This window comes from Hippoglossus stenolepis, chromosome 17 (genome assembly GCF_022539355.2).
Source record: "Hippoglossus stenolepis isolate QCI-W04-F060 chromosome 17, HSTE1.2, whole genome shotgun sequence".
In the NCBI taxonomy this organism is placed as follows: Eukaryota; Metazoa; Chordata; class Actinopteri; order Pleuronectiformes; family Pleuronectidae; genus Hippoglossus; species Hippoglossus stenolepis.
This window is the reverse complement of record NC_061499.1, coordinates 11106990-11125181: the sequence shown is the minus strand read 5'-3', so window position 1 is coordinate 11125181 and position 18192 is coordinate 11106990. Positions and strand designations below refer to the sequence as shown.

The 18192-nt window shown below is 43.1% G+C and overlaps 1 protein-coding gene across 2 annotated transcripts; it reads right to left on the bottom strand.

Moving 5' to 3' along the window:
- Positions 1–1161: 1161 nt before the first annotated feature.
- On the bottom strand, positions 1162–16299 carry LOC118124804 (programmed cell death 6 interacting protein). 2 transcript variants are annotated; one of them, XM_035182952.2, is made up of 18 exons: positions 15986–16299; positions 13382–13436; positions 13222–13291; positions 12315–12442; positions 11150–11303; positions 10329–10429; positions 8898–9029; positions 8541–8754; positions 7438–7561; positions 6349–6526; positions 5079–5190; positions 4833–5002; positions 4165–4413; positions 3728–3862; positions 3457–3551; positions 3238–3346; positions 2624–2823; positions 1162–2245 (listed from the first exon to the last, which is right to left on the bottom strand). In XM_035182952.2, exons 1-18 carry the CDS (start codon positions 16189–16191, stop codon positions 2029–2031), a joined length of 2649 nt encoding a protein of 882 aa, XP_035038843.1. In that variant the 5' UTR covers positions 16192–16299; the 3' UTR covers positions 1162–2028. The 2 variants fall into 2 exon arrangements, with proteins under 2 accessions (XP_035038843.1, XP_035038844.1); XM_035182953.2 differs by having other exon boundaries at positions 8898–9014.
- Between the last annotated feature and the right edge of the window lie 1893 nt (positions 16300–18192).

Sequence of the window (18192 nt, the reverse complement as noted above, 5' to 3'; positions counted from 1 at the left end):
GGCTGAGACACAAAGACACCTTTGATAAACACATCCAGGACTACAATTGGCTTTGGCAGCAGCGGCATGCTGTATAGATAGATAGAGGGGGAGGGAGGGACATGGCATTGTGTGTACGTGTTGTGTCACCTCCAGTGGATGTGAGCTGTTAGATCTGATTAAAAAGTGTGTATCCTTCTGTCAGTTTCACTCTCGCACACAGAGAGAGAGAGAGAGAGAGAGAGAGAGACGGGATGCTGCACGACACGACTGAACCAGGAGATACTGACCAGTGAAAAACACTCACTGCCAGCGATTTGCAAGCTTTGATGGCAAGGACAGACGAGTGGTAAGCAAAAAAAATAAACTAAACAGACGAGCCAGGGGAGAGGGGAGAAATGGAGGAGGGAGCAGATGAGCATATACAGAGACAGGTGGTAAACAGGAGGCAAAAAGCTGAGCAACAAAGAAAAATATGATGAAGAGAGTCGATGGCAACCCCCAAAAAGGAGCGCGCTGTGGGAAAATGAAGTGGAATATGGTGGGGTTTTCAAAAAGAGTCGAGCCGATAGGAACTCGTGAAGACAGATTAGACGGAGAGAAGAGAGGAAAATGGAGAGGGTTGGAGTGATGGATGCAGGCAGGGGACCAGCAGCTCTCTGCCAACATCTCCATGCATCCTTCCAGACATCACACTGCGCTGCCATCTGCCTTCCTGCCACACAAACTCACACTCACACACACACTAACTCACACACAGAAACACACGCACACACAGGGAGGAGATATGTGAAATCATTAGCGTCTCCTGACACCGAATAAATATCTTGGGATGAAATTTGTCTGTGGAGAAATCGCCTGCGGGGAAATATGATTGGATGAGATCACGACCTCACTGGAACGTAATTTGCATGTCATCTAAATGGGATCTGCCCCCGAATGTTCAGGGGGTCAAAAGGCATCCGATTAGTCGGATGGGACGACTCGCTCCCCGATTGGCTGAAAAGAGCAACAATGGCACGTGAAGCAGAAGTAGTGAGCGCTGTTCAGGGCTGCGGTTCAACTGGGAGCTGCAGGACTGCCCTCTCCTGGCTGCTTCACAAACCTCCACAGTAACACACAGTAACACACAGTAACACACAGTAACACACACACACGTTTCAAAGACCGACAAAGTCTGGCTCGCAGTTGTTGTTTTTAATCACATTAGAGCTGAGGAATAAAAATAAACACAAAGAGCATGAGGGTGCAGTGCACAGTGTCTCAGTTATCCACACACAGAGTCTTATTTATACATATATTTATATAATAGAATCATTTCTCCCACTTATGCAGTCTGATTGTAACACGGAAAATATATACCCACGTTCCCTGGATGAGACTGAAGAAGAGAAAAAGAGCGAAAGAGAGCAGAGCGCTCAACAGTCTGATTAACATTAGAAAACCTGCAGGCCATTCGTTTTTAGAGTTTTTTTTTTATATCAGCTCGGCATCGGTATTTATTACAAAAATAGGATTATAGTTGATACAGAAGCACAGAGTGGGTGGGTGGGGGAGTGAGGATGAGTGGCATCCACCCACCCGACATACACTCTCAAAGCAGGAGACAGAGAGCCATCCTGGGATCCTACGTGCCCCCATGAGTGTTGTACAGCAGTCCAGCCCGGACAAAGAGTCGGTTATTGATGCAGACAAGGCTAGGTTTAAATTAAACAAGTAACAAAACTCTAAGGATATATGAGTACATCAAACATGAGGAGGGGGTTAGTGCATCATGAGAGTTGAGATAGTCGAGGAAAAGTGCTTTCAGAGCCCAGAAAACACGGGACATGAGCGATGGAAAAGAAAAAACCTTCAGAAGAGCAACGTAATCAAAAGTTTCAGAAGAAGTGCAAAGCAGCTCTAAAGTCACTGTTCACTCACAGCTGCTAAAAGTGAGAAACAAAGGGTCGGACAAAAGGGAGTAGATGGAGATAAAGTGTTATTGCTGGGGGGAAGTTTTTATTTGGTGTTAACGTGTGAAGAAGAATGAGGGGATGAAGAGGAGGGTTATTGCTGAGGGTAGTAGGGCTGTTGCTGCTGTGGTGGTTGCTGGGGGTAGCCAGGGTAGGGTTGTCCAGCAGGGGGGGCTCCAGGGTATCCTCCTTGCCCTTGAGGGGCCTGGTATTGCATGTATTGCATGTTGGGCATGTTGGGCATGTTGGGCATGTTGGGCATGTTGTATTGACCATAGCCATAGGGGTATCCCACCGGCACCTGGAAGTACCTGCAGGGACACCACAACAGAGAAAGTAAATGTGACGTTCACCCAAATTTCAACTGTATTATTACAAGTCATTTTCAAGCCAAAACATATATTCAACCAATTCCAGGGCAGAGATATTGTTCATCAGATTCCCAAATCAAAAACCTCACTGTAGCAAGTCAAAACGAAGAGGTCGCACCTAAAAGAGGGACTACCTCTGTCGCATGGATGTGGTTTGGGTATGAGAAGTCTGACACAGACCAGAAAACTATATTTTGCAGTCGCAAACACAAGGGTCTAGAAAAACAAAGTAGCTACCGAAAAACAATCCGGCTGATCAATGATCAATATAAAGATTATTCATCTTCTGAAACCAGGATGCCATGGTGAAAAACTCACCCTGGGTAACCCTGGTAAGTGGGGTAAGGTGGTCCCTGGGCCGTGGAGGGTGGGGCCACAGGTGGTGGGTTGCTGGCGGGAAGGCCAGTGGCTGGTGTGATGGCGGGAGCGGCGGAGGCAGCCTGAGGGACGACGCTGGGAGGTGGAGGCCGGGCTGGGGGCAGGGGCTTCGCTGGGGGCTGCTGGGCTGGTTGAGGCTGCTGTGGCAAGAAGACAAAGAAACAGACTGATACTCAACCGTCAGACTTTTATAGAAGTTCAGTGGTGGTCAGTGTTGAGCTTTGTGAAGTCAGTGTTGAGCTTTGTGAGGTCAGTGTTGAGCTTTGTGAAGTCAGTGTTGAGCTTTGCGAGGTCAGTGTTGAGCTTTGCGAGGTCAGTGTTGAGCTTTGTGAGGTCAGTGTTGAGCTTTGCGAGGTCAGTGTTGAGCTTTGCGAGGTCAGTGTTGAGCTTTGCGAGGTCAGTGTTGAGCTTTGCGAGGTCAGTGTTGAGCTTTGCGAGGTCAGTGTTGAGCTTTGCGAGGTCAGTGTTGAGCTTTGTGAGGTCAGTGTTGAGCTTTGTGAGGTCAGTGTTGAGCTTTGTGAGGTCAGTGTTGGGCTTTGTGAGGTGCTGCTTACAAATACGGTCCTGGGTGCGGGGGTCGGGCCAGCAGCCGGGTTGCTCTGATAGGCAGGAACATTGAAGGATGGAGCACTGGGCTCTCGGGCGATGCTCACCTGCAGATCCCTGAAACCAGAATTGAAACATTACTACTGTTTCCTTCATATTCCTGCATTTTAGCCATCACCTGCCTCAGCTGCAGCGCAAAAGCAACAACAAAACGGACATTTACGTACTTAAGTAGTTCCTCCCGCTCCGTCTTGCGAGCGAAAACAATGTCGCTGCATTTGTTCTGGAACTTGAGCAGGATTTCTGTCAAGTCGTTGTAGAACTGAAGGAGGAGAGAAAAAAAGTGGGGGACAAGAATAAATCCCCTGGCTTGCAAAACACCTTGACACACAAATACAAAGTAAAATTTAAATTAAAAATGTTTCTGGCAAGACATGCATTACTGCAGTACAGCCTGCTGAGGCTTGTGTGTGCCGGCGTGTTGTGCTGAGCGAGTACCTTGGTGCCTTCGCGCAGGTTGCTGCTGATCTCGACGTAGCTGTCGTGGGCTGAAGCCAGCTTCTTCAGGACCTCCTCCCTCTGGTTGGCCTCGGAGTTGGACTGCTTCAGACTGCTGAACTCCTGGTGGGATGTCTGCAGAAGAAAGATCACAGACTTAGAACGTTCACCACTGATATTCCCTGGAAGATTTATGCACAGTGAACAAATCATTAGTCTTCACACACAAGGGCACGATTCAGAGGGGAAACTGGGTTTCGTTCTCTGTTTGGACTTTATCTGCACCTGCTGACTGACTCCTTATGCTCAAGTTTCATTGATCCCGTTACAGAAATTCACTTTTTGTTTGCTTCATTTCTGAAGAAAGTCAACTTTCAAGTCGACAGAACTTGTCATGAAGAGTGTCTCTCTTCACCAACACGTGTGCGTTTACATACCTGAACTTGTCCCAGCAGCTCTTCCTGCGTGCGGAGGGTGGCTTGTACCCTCTGGTTGTAGGTGCCGTACAGCTGGTCGAGCTGGGAGAGTGAGAGCTGCTCCTCGTTGAAGGTCCCGTCCTGGGCCAGTGCCCCCAGGAAGGTAGCAGACATGTCAAAGGTCACGGCCTTGACCTCGCCCTCCAGCGTCTCCCTCTCCATCTTCATGTCGTCCAGCTGGGTGAGCAGCGAGCGCAGCACGTTCACGACCTGGACGGAAGACAGACGAGACAGCTTGAATATTCCACCCCATGGCGCACTGTCCTACATTGACTCTGACCTCTCACCCTCGTCATAATGTCGGCTGTCTACACCTCAACACATTTTTTCCCCACTGTAGCATGAGTACATTGTGGCTTGAGACACGCACTTCCTCACCCCTTCCCAGTTCTGCTTGCTTCGTTCTTTACGTTCCCCAGTGAAAAACAATGCAAAGTCAGCACACAAAATGAAAAATGGAGCAAATGTGGGGAGGAGGGAAAGAGCCATAAAGTACACAATGTCCACTGGGTTTTTGCATAAATCAGGTTTCTGTATTTATCTCAGGTTTTAGGTGGCACAAGTTTACATGCTACTTTAACCAGTGGCACAAGCAAAGACATGAAGAGGAAAATAGAACTCAGACAGACCTCGCTGCCCTGCAGGGTTTTGGTGGGGTTGGCGGAGGGGATGGCAGCGTTGAGCTCGTCTACTGGTTTACACAGCAAGGTGATCATGTCACAGTGGACGCTGTAGCGGTCCTTGACCACCTGATCGGCCTGTACAGCCTTGTCCAAGAGGTTGCGGAAGTTAGAGCCCTCTGGGGAAGAGGAGGGGGTGTTAGTAGTGACCATGGTCAACAGTGCACAGAAACATTTGTGTGTGTGTGTGTGTACCTGCACGAAGGGGCTTATACAGGTCTCCAGAGGGGGTTCTGTTCCAGCGCTGGTTGAACTTTGTTCTCAGCTCGTTGTCTGTCGTCTCTTCATCGTCCAGCATCTTCAGAGACTAATAAATAAAAATATCACACTGAGCACATGCAGGAAATATAACAAGGCTCACATTAGATGACTAAGGCTTAATTACTTTAAAGCTTGGGCCATGGGTCCTGTGTGCATAGATACTGTTGACTTTTAAGAGCTGTTTTAGAATTCAGTGCATCATTACTCAGCCATCTTCTGGCAACAATTGGGTCCATATTTTCATGTAGCGCTGCAGCTAATAGATAAATGGCTTCTACTAACTCAGAGAACTCAACGTAACGCAGTTATGTTACAAACCAAACATAGTCAATGAAAAACAGAGCTGCAACCTTATATCAGCACCCTATAGGTTATATTGTTTCGTTGGTAAACAAGTTAAAACCAATTATTAAATTATAAAACATGTTTAGGGGACTGAAATTTATGAGTGTGTGCAATTTGGATCCAAAGTAAAATCTTGCTCTACCAGATTAAAATATGGTTTCAAAAGGGGACTTTTGGGCCTTGGCGGAGATTTGTGCCCTTCTGAGTGACGTCCAAGTTGATGAAATGATCAGAACTACTACTACTTTAGTGTATTTCTAAAAATGTAAAAATCGTGGCTAAAGTTTGCCTTTTAAACAAATAAATAATGAATTATTGACACTCTGCCAGCATAAATGTGGTCTCCTACTTTTAAATTGTTTATTTTCAGTTTTGAGGACAGTTTGGTTTGGACTTTTCAACTCTGCCAACAAACCTGGAAGCAAATTGTGCTTTATGTTTTTCCTCCCGTCTGTTTATTTGTTTCTCAGTAAGCTATCTAAAAAAACGTGTTGGCTGAAGCTGGTGAACAGAAAGTCCTTGGCCCAAAGATCAGTGGATTAGATTTCAGTGATGATCCTGATCTGGGATTTCCGCCATTAGAAACGATTATGAGCTTTTAGTGTTCATGTGTTCTGATGTGTGGTGGTAGGGAAGTCCAACAGTGAGGATGTCCAAGACAGCAGCATTAGATTCATATGCTGTGTTTTCAAGAAAGCAAAGCCATGTGACTAACAAGCTGTTTAATCGGCTGCTCTTCTGAACGTGGTTTCTTTACTTTTTAAAATGGATTTAGGGTTACAATTAGCAGCAGAGCGAGACAGACAGCAGAGGAAGACATGTATAATTCTGTGTGCTTCTATTCGTCTCTAACACCAACCTCGTCCAGGATCTCTCTGTTGCGAGTCAGGAGCTCTGGCAGGTCTTTGATGAGCTGCTCGATGCTCTGTAGTCCTCCCTGCTGCACGATGGATCTGGCCTTCTCAGCAATGGATGGTGGGATAGAGTCTCCTGACAGGTCCTCCAGAGCAGCTGGCAGGTTCAGGGACGCCAACACCCTGTTGGACAGTTACCCATGACCTGTTATTTATTGTGGTCTCTAAAAAAGTTTAAGTTTACTTTGAGTCTTGTCCTGTTATACATCATTTCACATTAACACTTAACATTAAAATGGAAAACTAAGCCATGAAACCATTATAATTCAAAAGACACCTACTATAATTGAATACTAGGATATTAAAGCCATTTTTTTGTTGGATGAAATACTAAAGATTGTTAAGCACTCATTAGCATCTCCACGTTGTGTGACACAAGTGCTTGACCGTTATTGAGGGTACTAGACTGAAACCACAAAGTACTTGTACTGACATTTTAATGCACCATTATGTTATGAATTATTAATAAATCTACCCATGCATGGAGACACAAGCACTCATGGACATGCTCATTGAAAGACAATTACACTCACATACTTCACATTAGTTATGCGTGGGTCAGGGTTTTTTTTAAACATACCCACATGACCCTCAAAGTGTGTATCAACCTGACCTACAGACCACCTACATCAATGTGATCAGTAGACGATTTGTTATTTTCTAATGTGATGGATGGCCTGATGGGAGGGAGCACCCCCACACACACACGCACACACACACGCACACACACACACACACACACACACACACACACACACACACACAGCCTCACAATGCCTTCACCATAACTGTGACATTTTTAATATCACAATTCCATTTTATGCATTTATCTTCCTTTTCTCCAGACAACAGTAGTCTCTTTACAACGGTGTATATAAGTAACGAGTGAATACACCTTTACATTTTATGTTACCTTGAATTATATAAATGTAGCAGCACTCTTTCCCTGTAATGCAAAGCCTGCTGCACACAATGTGTTTGTAAGTTATTTATAACTTCCTTGTAACGCTGCTTTGTGTCACGGGAAAACGTACCCGTTGCAGAGGTTGGTCGACTCCCTCATTGCGCCCACCAGTCTGTTCACAGTCTCAGCCTTCCTCTGGTTGTAAATGTTCATGGAACACTGCACCGCCATGGGAACCATCTTCTCAAACAAGTCTGAGGAGGAAAAAGCAGCCAAATATCAGAAACAAGTCAGTGTTTGCGGTAGATGACATCCCATCTAAAATCAGCTGCTCCCTGTACATTGAGCTCCAGGTGAGGTTTGGATGGAATTGTGCTGAAATAAAATGGGGCCGCGACTGAAATGGTAGTCATAAAGTGGGAGGCTGTTATCTTAACCTTAATGTCTTAGAAAGGGAACCTGCTTCAGAAATTCTCAACTCGCGGGTTGTTTGTATATTAACCAAGTAGAACAACACATAAACAACATGTCTAACGCAATTAATGGCACTTTACAAATGATAATTATTGGACAAGTATAGGTTTATATGCGGTTATATAAAAAATTACTGAAGAAATTGCTACAGCATCTCCACAAAGGCCAGTCTGTTCTAAATGATTAGGTGGCCCACCATTTGTATTGGTTACCCAGGGGCTTCCTGATCGGCTGTAAACACTGCTATAGCTACGGTAACAATAGTGTCAGTTCTGCCTCATCGATTCAAGCAGGTATTTTACATGTTACTTGGTGACGTAGACTTTATGGAAATAAAGAAAAGTCAGGAATGCAAATAAGGCTGTTCAGGCTCAGGAGTAGTTTTCTGTGGGAGAGACAGACTCTCTTAGTCTCTGACTTTAGCCTCTATAACTTTTAAATGCACAAAAAGATTATGACACATTAAAGAAAAGGAAAACATGAAAAAGAATGCTGGCTGAAGCGCACATCTGTCCTGTAAATACACAGCTAGCACTCAGTTAGCTTAGCTTTGCAGAAAGACTGGAATAATGCAGAGTAAATGTTTGCTGTTGTGAACATTGTGCTGTTTTGTGCATGTGTGAAAGGCAAACTCTGAGAAAACTCCGTAGCCAATATTCCGGATTTTACCCGCAGGTCATGTCTGAAAACGGCTTTAGTATTACATCTCTGTCAGTCCTTCATGACATTGGGAAACTGTTGAGTGTCTGTGTATCATACCTGTGAATTTCTGGCTGAGTGGTGTTGTGATGGCAGTGGGTTTGACCAATGTTGCCTTGCCGATATGCTCCAGATCCTTGACGTCAGGAATACGGTCATGGTAGATAAAATCGTTGTCTTTTTTGGCAGCGGTGAGCGCTCGGTTGATCTTGTCAGTCAGGTCCTTAACGCTCACGTACTCGTCATAAGGGGTTTTCACCAGCTCTTTTGCGTGCTGGAGAGAAAAATCAGCTTAATGAGTCAATTATTTGATTTAGATGTGAAATGTCAAGGTGAAATTGTTATTTGAAGTCTACACAAATGATGACAAATGAGATTATTTGCAGAGAGACAAAACAAAGTGTGAAAGCTGCATACCTGCAGGCGAGCGATCTCCTCTCCAAAACGCTTCTTCTGCTTGGCCACGAGGCTCTGGTACAGCTCGGCGTTGGCCTGCATGATGCAGTGCTTGGCCCCCAGCACCGGAATCACTTCCTGAAAATAAAAATACTGACCAGGGAGAGGCAACCACAGAGCAACACACAGGCCCGCAAACAAATACACACACACACACACACACACACACACACACACACACACACACACACACACACACACACACACACACACACACACACACACACACACACACACACACACACACACACACACACACACACACACACACACACACACACACACAGCGAAGTCAAGTCACAAACGACATCACGAAAGCCAATCACAAACATGCAAAAGCAGTCAGAAGCGTGTGCACATACGTACGCAACCACACATACATAACCAATGCCAACACCACCAAGACCACGAGGGATGCAGAAAGAGAGGAAGACGAGAGAGAAAACAGAACAGGCCATGAGTGTTAAACCTTTCAGCAGAAGCTGCTACACCTTCATCAAATGTCCCAAGCCGTGTGTGAGTGTGTGTATGTTTGAGTGTGTCTACGACACTGCGTCTGTATGCTTGGTACTACTAGCTTATTTCAAACAAGCGATTTACTTGTTGCACCATTAAAACTGAATGTATACAAAAAACTGTAATTTAAAATCTTCTTTCATAGGTCACTACCAACTAACTAATACAATAATACATCCACCAAATCTAATGCCCTATCTTGCTATATTAAAGTAAGTATTAATAAAAAAGTTCCTGCATCGGCTTGTTTATCCGGTCCTGTTCCAAAATTTACTAGCTTATTCCTTGGGTCAAGCCCCAATCATTCACCAAATTTCATGGAAATTGGTGCAGTAGTTTTTGCGTCATCTGGCTCAAAGAGATAAACAAACACCAATGAAAACATAATCTCCTTTTCACTATAGTTTGATTTCATTAAGCTGAAAATATCAACCCTGTTGCATGAACCTGAGGTTGTCCGCGTGTGTTGGTGGGTGTAGGTGTGCGTGCACAAGTGTAAGACAGAAAGTAGGTTCTCCACATGTCCATGATTAGATGTTAAGAAACACATCAGAACAGAAACAGGTCAAACTGAAGTTCAGTAGTAACCAGCCAATAAGAATGAAAACAGGATGGAAATGGATCAATGAGAGCAGCGAGAGATATCATTCTGGACAGTCCCACAACCCGAGTACCGCTCGTCAAATCCTTTTTTCCTCCACAGACTCACACATACGAAACAAAACACACAATCAGACACGCCACATAGAATCCAAAGTGTGTGCGTCTCCATCACAACGAACACAAGGCTGAGTGTGAATGTGTTTCATGTTGTTTGTTATTAAACCACAGCAGTTTTTATGTTAGTGTGTCACTGCATGCGTGTCCTTTACATACCTTGGGAAGGTTGTCTTTATACTGGCACTGCTTGAAGGCGTCGCCATAGTAATCTGCTGCCTGATTGGCCAGCTTTGCGACGAGAGCATCTTTCATCCTATCTATTGGTTGAAAAAGACACTTGAGTACAGTCCACATAAAAAGTTACATTCTAATTATTCACATATAACATACTTATAACACCAGCTGTGTTTCGCTGACATTAATTCGTACACATTAGACATTGTATAACAGCGTAAGTGTTTTTCAGAGGTCTGTGGCTGTGATATCTTGTGCAGTTCATCCATTTAACAGTGGTAATACGTCTTCCTGATTAAATAACCCTTACATCCTAAAAGTGTAAGAACTAATTCAAAAACAAAATACCCCCACTCAGCAAAAAGAACATGAGTCTATTTTCTTTTTTTAAATGGGATATAACTTTAAAAACTCTTATAAGCAACTCTGGAGACAGAACTGGGACAGAGGCTGTGTTCAGCTGCCTGCTGCCTTTGCTAAAAGTACTCTGAGTGCAATTAAAGATGCTATTTATTAAAAGTGCACACAAACACTCTGCTTCTATTATATCAGCAAGTCTGGTAGATGTGTGACACCAGTGTTCCGGAACAATGAAACTACTTAGGAAAAAGTCTAACTGGCCCTTTGTGTGTGATGCTCTTTTTAAACAAACAAGGGATCAGCATGACCGAAAGAGATAAATCATAATGAGAGGGCGTTGAAAGGCTCTGGAAGTCTGTGCAGTGGACTATAATGTTACATGTCTGTATGTTACTAAATAAAATGTGTGCTTGCACATTTGGGGGGGGTTTGTCTTTTGGTACCTGAAGCAGCTTTGAGGAAGAAGACCTCCTGGGCCTGGGCCAGCATAATGAGGCTGAGGGTGCCCACAGTCTCAGGGGAGATGTCCATGGTGGGCTCTCTATTCAGTGCAGACAGCACGGTGTCCTTAATGTGACCAAACGCTCCACTGGCCAGCTTCATACAGACACAGATAAATGGTTATTTGACTCAATTCTATTTTGATGCTTTGGCAACGTTGTTTTTGAAACTTTTAAGCCAATGAAACAACTTTGATTTCAATAAAAAGAGAAACACATGAGACACTTATAATAACATTATGAAATTCACATTACCTAAATTTGTATTATACTTCAATATCAGTCCCAACTGCTTTTACTGCACATCACTAACTCAAGTTTTACCGAATCATCACTTAATGCATCACATTTCCGCTCCGTTGGCACCTGGCAATGACGTCTTCATGTAATCAGGGTCCAACAGACTCAGTGTCTCAGTAACAGCACCTTTTTCCTTTATGTGCTAGTTTCAGGTTTCACAAAAGCCATTTGCTGGCACAGATAGTGTGGGGGCATCATGTTTCCCAAAAGGCTGCTGCCCTTAAATTGCAGATATATATGAACGTTTTCCAGGCCTTTTGTATGCTCATGTCTGGGTCACATGGCAAAAATCGCATTGGTATTCAATACCCATATTTACAAACAACTGACATAAAATAAATGATGATGCTTTTGACTTGTGAAACATACTTAAGAGTGAAACTTGTTTATTTCACCTCACCCCCCTCAAGGTCTGAGAAGCAGGTGAATTAAAAGGTATGGTTTTCCTTCTGATACATATATATACAAAATAAATATAGTACCGCCATATAATTGCTGTTAAAATATTGAATATAACTGAGCTTCAGGCTTGTTTGTAATATGTTTGTAAAACACACAACAATAAGTCGATATAAGTCCTAATAATAGTGGAAGTGTGGTTTCTAATGAAAAGACATTCATCCTCTGAAAGGTTTCCAGTGGACATTTAAACAAAAACAGAGGAGTGACAGTGTCTTTATATCTCTGTAGTCAATAGGCATTTATCTGACAAAACAAGCATAACACTAATATTTTAAACACTAATTTCCACCCGGCATTGAAATCATGCTGTACACGTTACTATCTCACTGTTTGCTGTTACACCCACCTGATAAAATTTGGCTGAAGCCTTCAGCCCCTCGTCATTGTCCAGGTTCTGCTCTGAGGCGATCTGACTGGCCAACGCTGCTGTGTTGAACAACACACACGTCTTCTCGTAGCCCAAACTGGCCAAAGCTGCAACACAACAATATTGTGGTAGTTTTTAGGGACAACTACTGGGTAAATAATACATTTTCATTGGTAAACACATTAAATGTAACTTAAACTTCTTTTCACAGCTAGAATGTGACAATGAAGAGGACAGAGTGACAAGAATCTTTCATAGTTCTGATATTTTTGTCACATATCAACCACTTTCTTTTGGTGAACACCGCTGTTTTTGTGAAATCGGCCTTTTCCTCCAACCGACATTTTCTCCTGCTTCATTCTACATTTTTCTCACTCAGAGTAAACTGGAAAGAATCCTGCAGTCATGAGCTCCCACAATTCAGCACAGAGGACAAAAGATTCAAGCGTGAACAGAATAAATGTGCAGAATGTGGACTGCAACAAAGAGCTATCTTAAGAGTCAGGACATGTTTTTCCAGTCTCATTTTTTACATCTAACATCTTCTTTCCTTTTTGCTTTGACCACCTGTTAGTCTCTGACCCGGACACACACACTTCAGAGGCTAGTTTTTCTTTAACCCCCTGTCAGGCCTGTTTCAGGATGCAAAGTAAAACAGGACCAATTTAATGTTAGAAAGCTTAGCTACCCATCGGGTGTGTGAGAGACAGACACACACAAAGAGTGATGGATTAGGAGTTATTATTACAGATAATGGACCTTGAAGGCAAAGCCTATCTTGTAACATCATTACCTCCATCTGGAGCTGACTACAGCCCTGTACACTCAGCTAGATGCAGATTTTCTTCCACAAACACAAATGCACTTGACAAGAGGCTGCACCTACCGAGCTTGACTGAGCCACCAAACAGCGACCCTTTATCGAAGGCATCCTTCCATGTGAAGGTCAAGCAGAGCTGCGGAAACAGAGAGAGGCTTTGGGTTGAGTGACTTCTGTTTGGGAACTACATCTAACCCACAATTATGTGAGCTGACTAATCTCTTACCTGGTTTTCAGAGAAGGGAAACTTGGGCTCAACAGCACACAGCTGGTCATAGTATCTGCAAAGAGAGAGAGAGAGAAACAACTGGATTAAAGTGTGTTGTTATTGTTTCGTAAAGATCTAATGTCATGGTTTTTATTATAAAAAGGTAGAAACATTTATACAAAAAAAGAGTCCATACAGTAAATCATAATCAAGTTTATTTTTATGACACAACTCAGCTTTGTGGAATGAGAATGCTCTGCTATTTCAAAGATACTTGACAATGAGTCATGAATGACAGAATAGACAAGCACAATAAACTGTGCACACACACACATGTGGACACAGACACAAAGAAGCTGTGACTGCTCCTCCGCCTTTCATTTAATCAGTATCGTGCCTGTGAGCAGTCTGTTACGAGAATTGACAACATGCAGAGGGACTGGTTAGGGAATCCCAGAGAACTAGCTCATCCATCCTGTTTTCTAGCTCCCAGAAAGACTGGAACGCAAACAAATATCAAACAAAGAATGGATTTATAAATAGAATTACCAATTTTTACAGTTAGTTGTGCTTAGGTTTCCCACTCAGATAAGGACACACCTGCACCAAGTAAAGCTGAGATGAGGTGTGCCCTTCTAGTTAACCGAAGACAAAAAAAAAACATGGTCGCCACAGTGACACAGTAGCTCTGTGTTAGTGAATCTATCAAAGGGGTAGGCCCTGTTGCCCTGGCTACCTGGCACAATCGCTAACAGACATGTGCAAAGAGCGAAGGAGCGACAATGCTGACAGACGGTAATGGCAGACAGTTTGGCACGGACATGCGAACTTCCAACCCTGACTCTAATAAGCTAAAGCCAGTCAGCTACTGAACCACTGGCCCAGCGTTTTACACATAAAGGCATTGCTAATGACAGTTAGGTAGCGAGTTATGAGTTAGGTAGTCATAGGAAGTGAATAATCCGTGGGAAAATCTTTATGATCCTGAAATCGTCCCTTTTCAAGCAAGACGGGTCACTGAAGTACGTAGATTTATCTAATAAAAGCACCACTGACTCACGAGAGAAAACACCAAATCCCACTTCAGACAATTTTGGCTGCTCTCCACAGGTCAGTACTTCACACTCAGCGGCTTCTGTTGATTTAATCTTTCAAGAGCCTTATCTTGGCAAATACAAGACCACTAACTAACTGTGGAGAAAAACGCAAGAGCGGCATCCTGCGAGTGCATATCTGGCAACTCATGCATCAGTGCAAACCCTGTGCATGGAATAAATCATGAGTCACAAAGACGGATATGAGAAAGGGCAAGGTCTGCTTCTATATATAGAGGAATGGAGTATTGTATACTACTACGTTAAGTTGAATACATGGTAATATGTGGATAAGGCTAGCTAAGCCAAGAACTTTCTGAATTTTCCATTAGAGCCGAGTCACAATGAAACAATTTAAAGTCTGCATAGTTATACAATAGTCAGAGAGTAGTTAACACGGCTGGAGCTCTCTGTGGAGCATGGGACAGAGAGGAAGTTCAGTCACATAAATCCTTCATTTCTTCAGTTCCTCTATGCAAAATGTTCAGCGTCGTGACACTCTTTCGCTTTTAATAAGTCTGCACATGTGTGTATTTCCTACATTTTGTAAATTTCCGAACTGCTAATTCTAGTAAATGATCCACAGGCAGAGTTTCCAGGCTTCTCCTTTCTTTCTGATTCACACACTCACACCTGTGTGGACATTTTTTTCACATCGATCTGTTTGCCTATGTGAAAACCTGGTTTATCAATCCCTGCCGCTAGGTGGAGTGACAGCCTGGCCCTGGTTTCTGAATGACATCTGACACTGGAGCTGACTGGGCTCGGGAACTTCCTCAGTGGCACAGAGCTAATCATGCGAATGTGACAGTGTGCTAAGCAGTTTAACTATGCGTGTGTGTGTGTGTGAGCAAGAAACTTACATAACTTATTTTTAAACAACTAAAAAAAACTCTATTCATGTCATGGCTTTAAAATTAAGAATCAGGATGAGTCAGCTGACCATCAGTCCTCCAAAAATAACAATCGATGACGGCGGTGATGAGTTTTGAGTGACGGAGTGTCTTGTTTGTTACTTGTGTGGATGAAGTTATATTTTATGAATATCTGTGGTACTTTTATGACGTCTCATGTTCAAGCAGGTTGGCGGATATAACCCACAAAGCCTCGTCTTTCAGCCCGGAGACAATAAAGTTAATTTGAAGCTAATTCTAATGTGAATGTAAATCATGTAGTTTCATCATGTGAGTCACTGAATTACATACGTTAGCTAGCTCGGCCTGCGTGGCTTTTCTAACCGTTAACGCATCGGCCAGTTCTTTAAAACAAGCTAACAAGCTACGTCAGTGTTCGCCTGTCATGGAAACCGCGTATAAATGACACACGAGGCAGATACTTTGATGACAAATACTTCCTAGCATGCTAGCTTGACTAACTTTAGCTCCCATGTTAGCAACTATAGGCTAAGACATCTGGGTGCGGCGATGACTAAGCTAGCTCCCCGCCACAGGTGAGAGTTGTTCCGTGGGTCAGCAACACGCTGGCCGGTTCAGGTGTGTGGTAAAATGGAGGGGGAGGGGGGGTGTACCTGAGCAGGACCTCCAGCGAGCTCTCGTGTTTGTCCAGCGGCCTCCCCAGCGCGTTCTTGCGGAGCTTGTTCAACTCGTCCACGGATCGGAGGTACTCTGCCTGGTCCTCGCTCCCCGCGTATGTGGCCGTTACGAACTTGGACAGCGGCTTCACCAGGTCCACCTCGGACGACTTCTTTAACGGGACTGAAATAAACGTCGCCATTTCGGCCCGTGTTACGAGCTGTACGGAATCAGAGAGACGAGAGGCGAACACAAACAACAGCGAGCGACCCACTTCCTGGTTTCTCACAGGGAACGTCACATTACGTCATTGGGAAGCGGTGACGCGCACGGCCCAGATCGGGATCGTTTTTTTTAAGAAACAACAACACTGAAGAAAAATGTATTAATAACGATATTTTATTTCTACCAGGGTTCAGGTGAACTAACAAAAAGATAACTAACAACATGTACCTGCAGATTCATAATAAACCACATGTTCCTTCATATTCTAGATCTTTGTGGTATAATATTCCTATAACACAATAATACAGGAGAGTCCATCTGATTGAACACAAATCATTTATCAATATGCAACATAAACTCACATATATAAACTAAACAGGTAAAAATTCAATACTATCGATGAATAAATTCTGATTATAATATATTGATAATAGTTATAGACAAAAATATGATCATGATATTGTGAGTCAGATGAATGAGACAGAATAAAAAGCAATAAAAAATAATTCCCCCCCCACCACACCCCTGAACAGAGCAAGTCATTAAACAGGAAGTGAGTAACTGAAAAAACACAATCATCACACACAGTATTACGTCTGTATTTATTTACATGATTACTTATTTCATAATGCTATATTTAACTATGTACAGTGTTTCATTTTTACCACTTTTTTGTAAATACCAACTACAATATTTAAGGTCTTAAATCTATTCCTTCACAGGTCCACTCTTCAGTGTCAGACTATAAAATGTGATTCATATATTCCCAATCAATCAAATTACCACAGACCGGCGGCCACACAGTGAACATGGAGCTTTCAGGGCCTGTAGTTGCAAAGCAGTTGCACCTTATATTCAACTGGTGCTCGGGAAGTGTTGATGTAGTTAAATGATTAAAACATTATAATTCAACTGCATAATTAAAACAGCCATAATGTAAACGAAAGTGGTCGACCTGAACAACACTCACTGACATGCACTTGGAGACATTAGGGTGTGAGACACCAGTTGTTTCCGGTCCACCAGGACACAGAAGTTTTTTATTTCTCTGGTTAATAATTGCCACAGCTGTATTCTCTGCATGTCCCACAGGCGATTCAGCATCTGATACGATGTCTTTTTAAAAATCAGCTTGATCCAGTGTCACAAACATCTGCCCAGGGAGACCTGTGGGTTTAGTGCTTTCATTCGGCTCCATGAGTCACTGCAGTCATCAGGGTCCAGCAGCCCAAGGACCCTGTTTACCTCTGTCAATTCATTTTTATTTGTATAGTACCAAATCCCAACATCATCCCATGGAACTTTACATAGTAAGGTTAAGATCTTACAATATTATAGACCCCAAATTTCCCACTACGAGCAAACACTGCCGGGAGAACATTTTTAAACAGGAAGAAACCTGTATCAGTGTGGCCGACCATCTGCCTCCAGCGGTTGAAAAGGTGAAAAGGAGAGGTTGGTGGAAAAGAGGGGAGAGAAGCGAAAGAGACCAGGAACAGTTGTGTAACCAGTATATTTAAGCTCAGTTAGACTGTTATCATTAAAATAATAAGAGTGATACTTAAAGATGCAATGGTGTTAATGACAGCAGCACCAGTGAAAAGTAGTATTGTCAATGCTAATAAATAATAGGGTGTTAATAATAATAGCTACCTTTAAAAAGTTGCAATTCCAGTTTTTTTGTTTTCTACATAATTAATGTTTATATTGGTCACTATGATAAAAAGAGCTCTATTAGATTCATGAATGCCCCAAAAGACGTGCAAGCACATTTGTCTGGACTAATTAAAGCAATGAAGAAAAAGTAATCATCCCCTTGGACCAATTGTCTTCCACAGCTTTGGAGGGAGATTAATAATTCACAGACAATAATTCAGATGATGTCATCAAGGTTATCTGGACTTGGAGGCAACACATTTAGAACAGAAGGTCTTTAACAAAATGGGAAGAAGAAGTTTAAAAGTAGGGTTTTACCAGA

What these genes read in the sequence shown, in the direction of transcription:
- LOC118124804 (XM_035182952.2), bottom strand. Translation starts at nt 16,191, where the DNA reads ATGGCGACGTTTATTTCAGTCCCGTTAAAGAAGTCGTCCGAGGTGGAC. An exon ending in ACAGAGAGATCCTGGACGAG is followed by an intron (nt 5,191 to 6,348) that starts GTTGGTGTTAGA and finishes TTTATTTATTAG; the next exon opens with TCTCTGAAGATGCTGGACGA. An exon ending in ACTTACCAGGGTTACCCAGG is followed by an intron (nt 2,246 to 2,623) that starts GTGAGTTTTTCA and finishes GTGTCCCTGCAG; the next exon opens with GTACTTCCAGGTGCCGGTGG.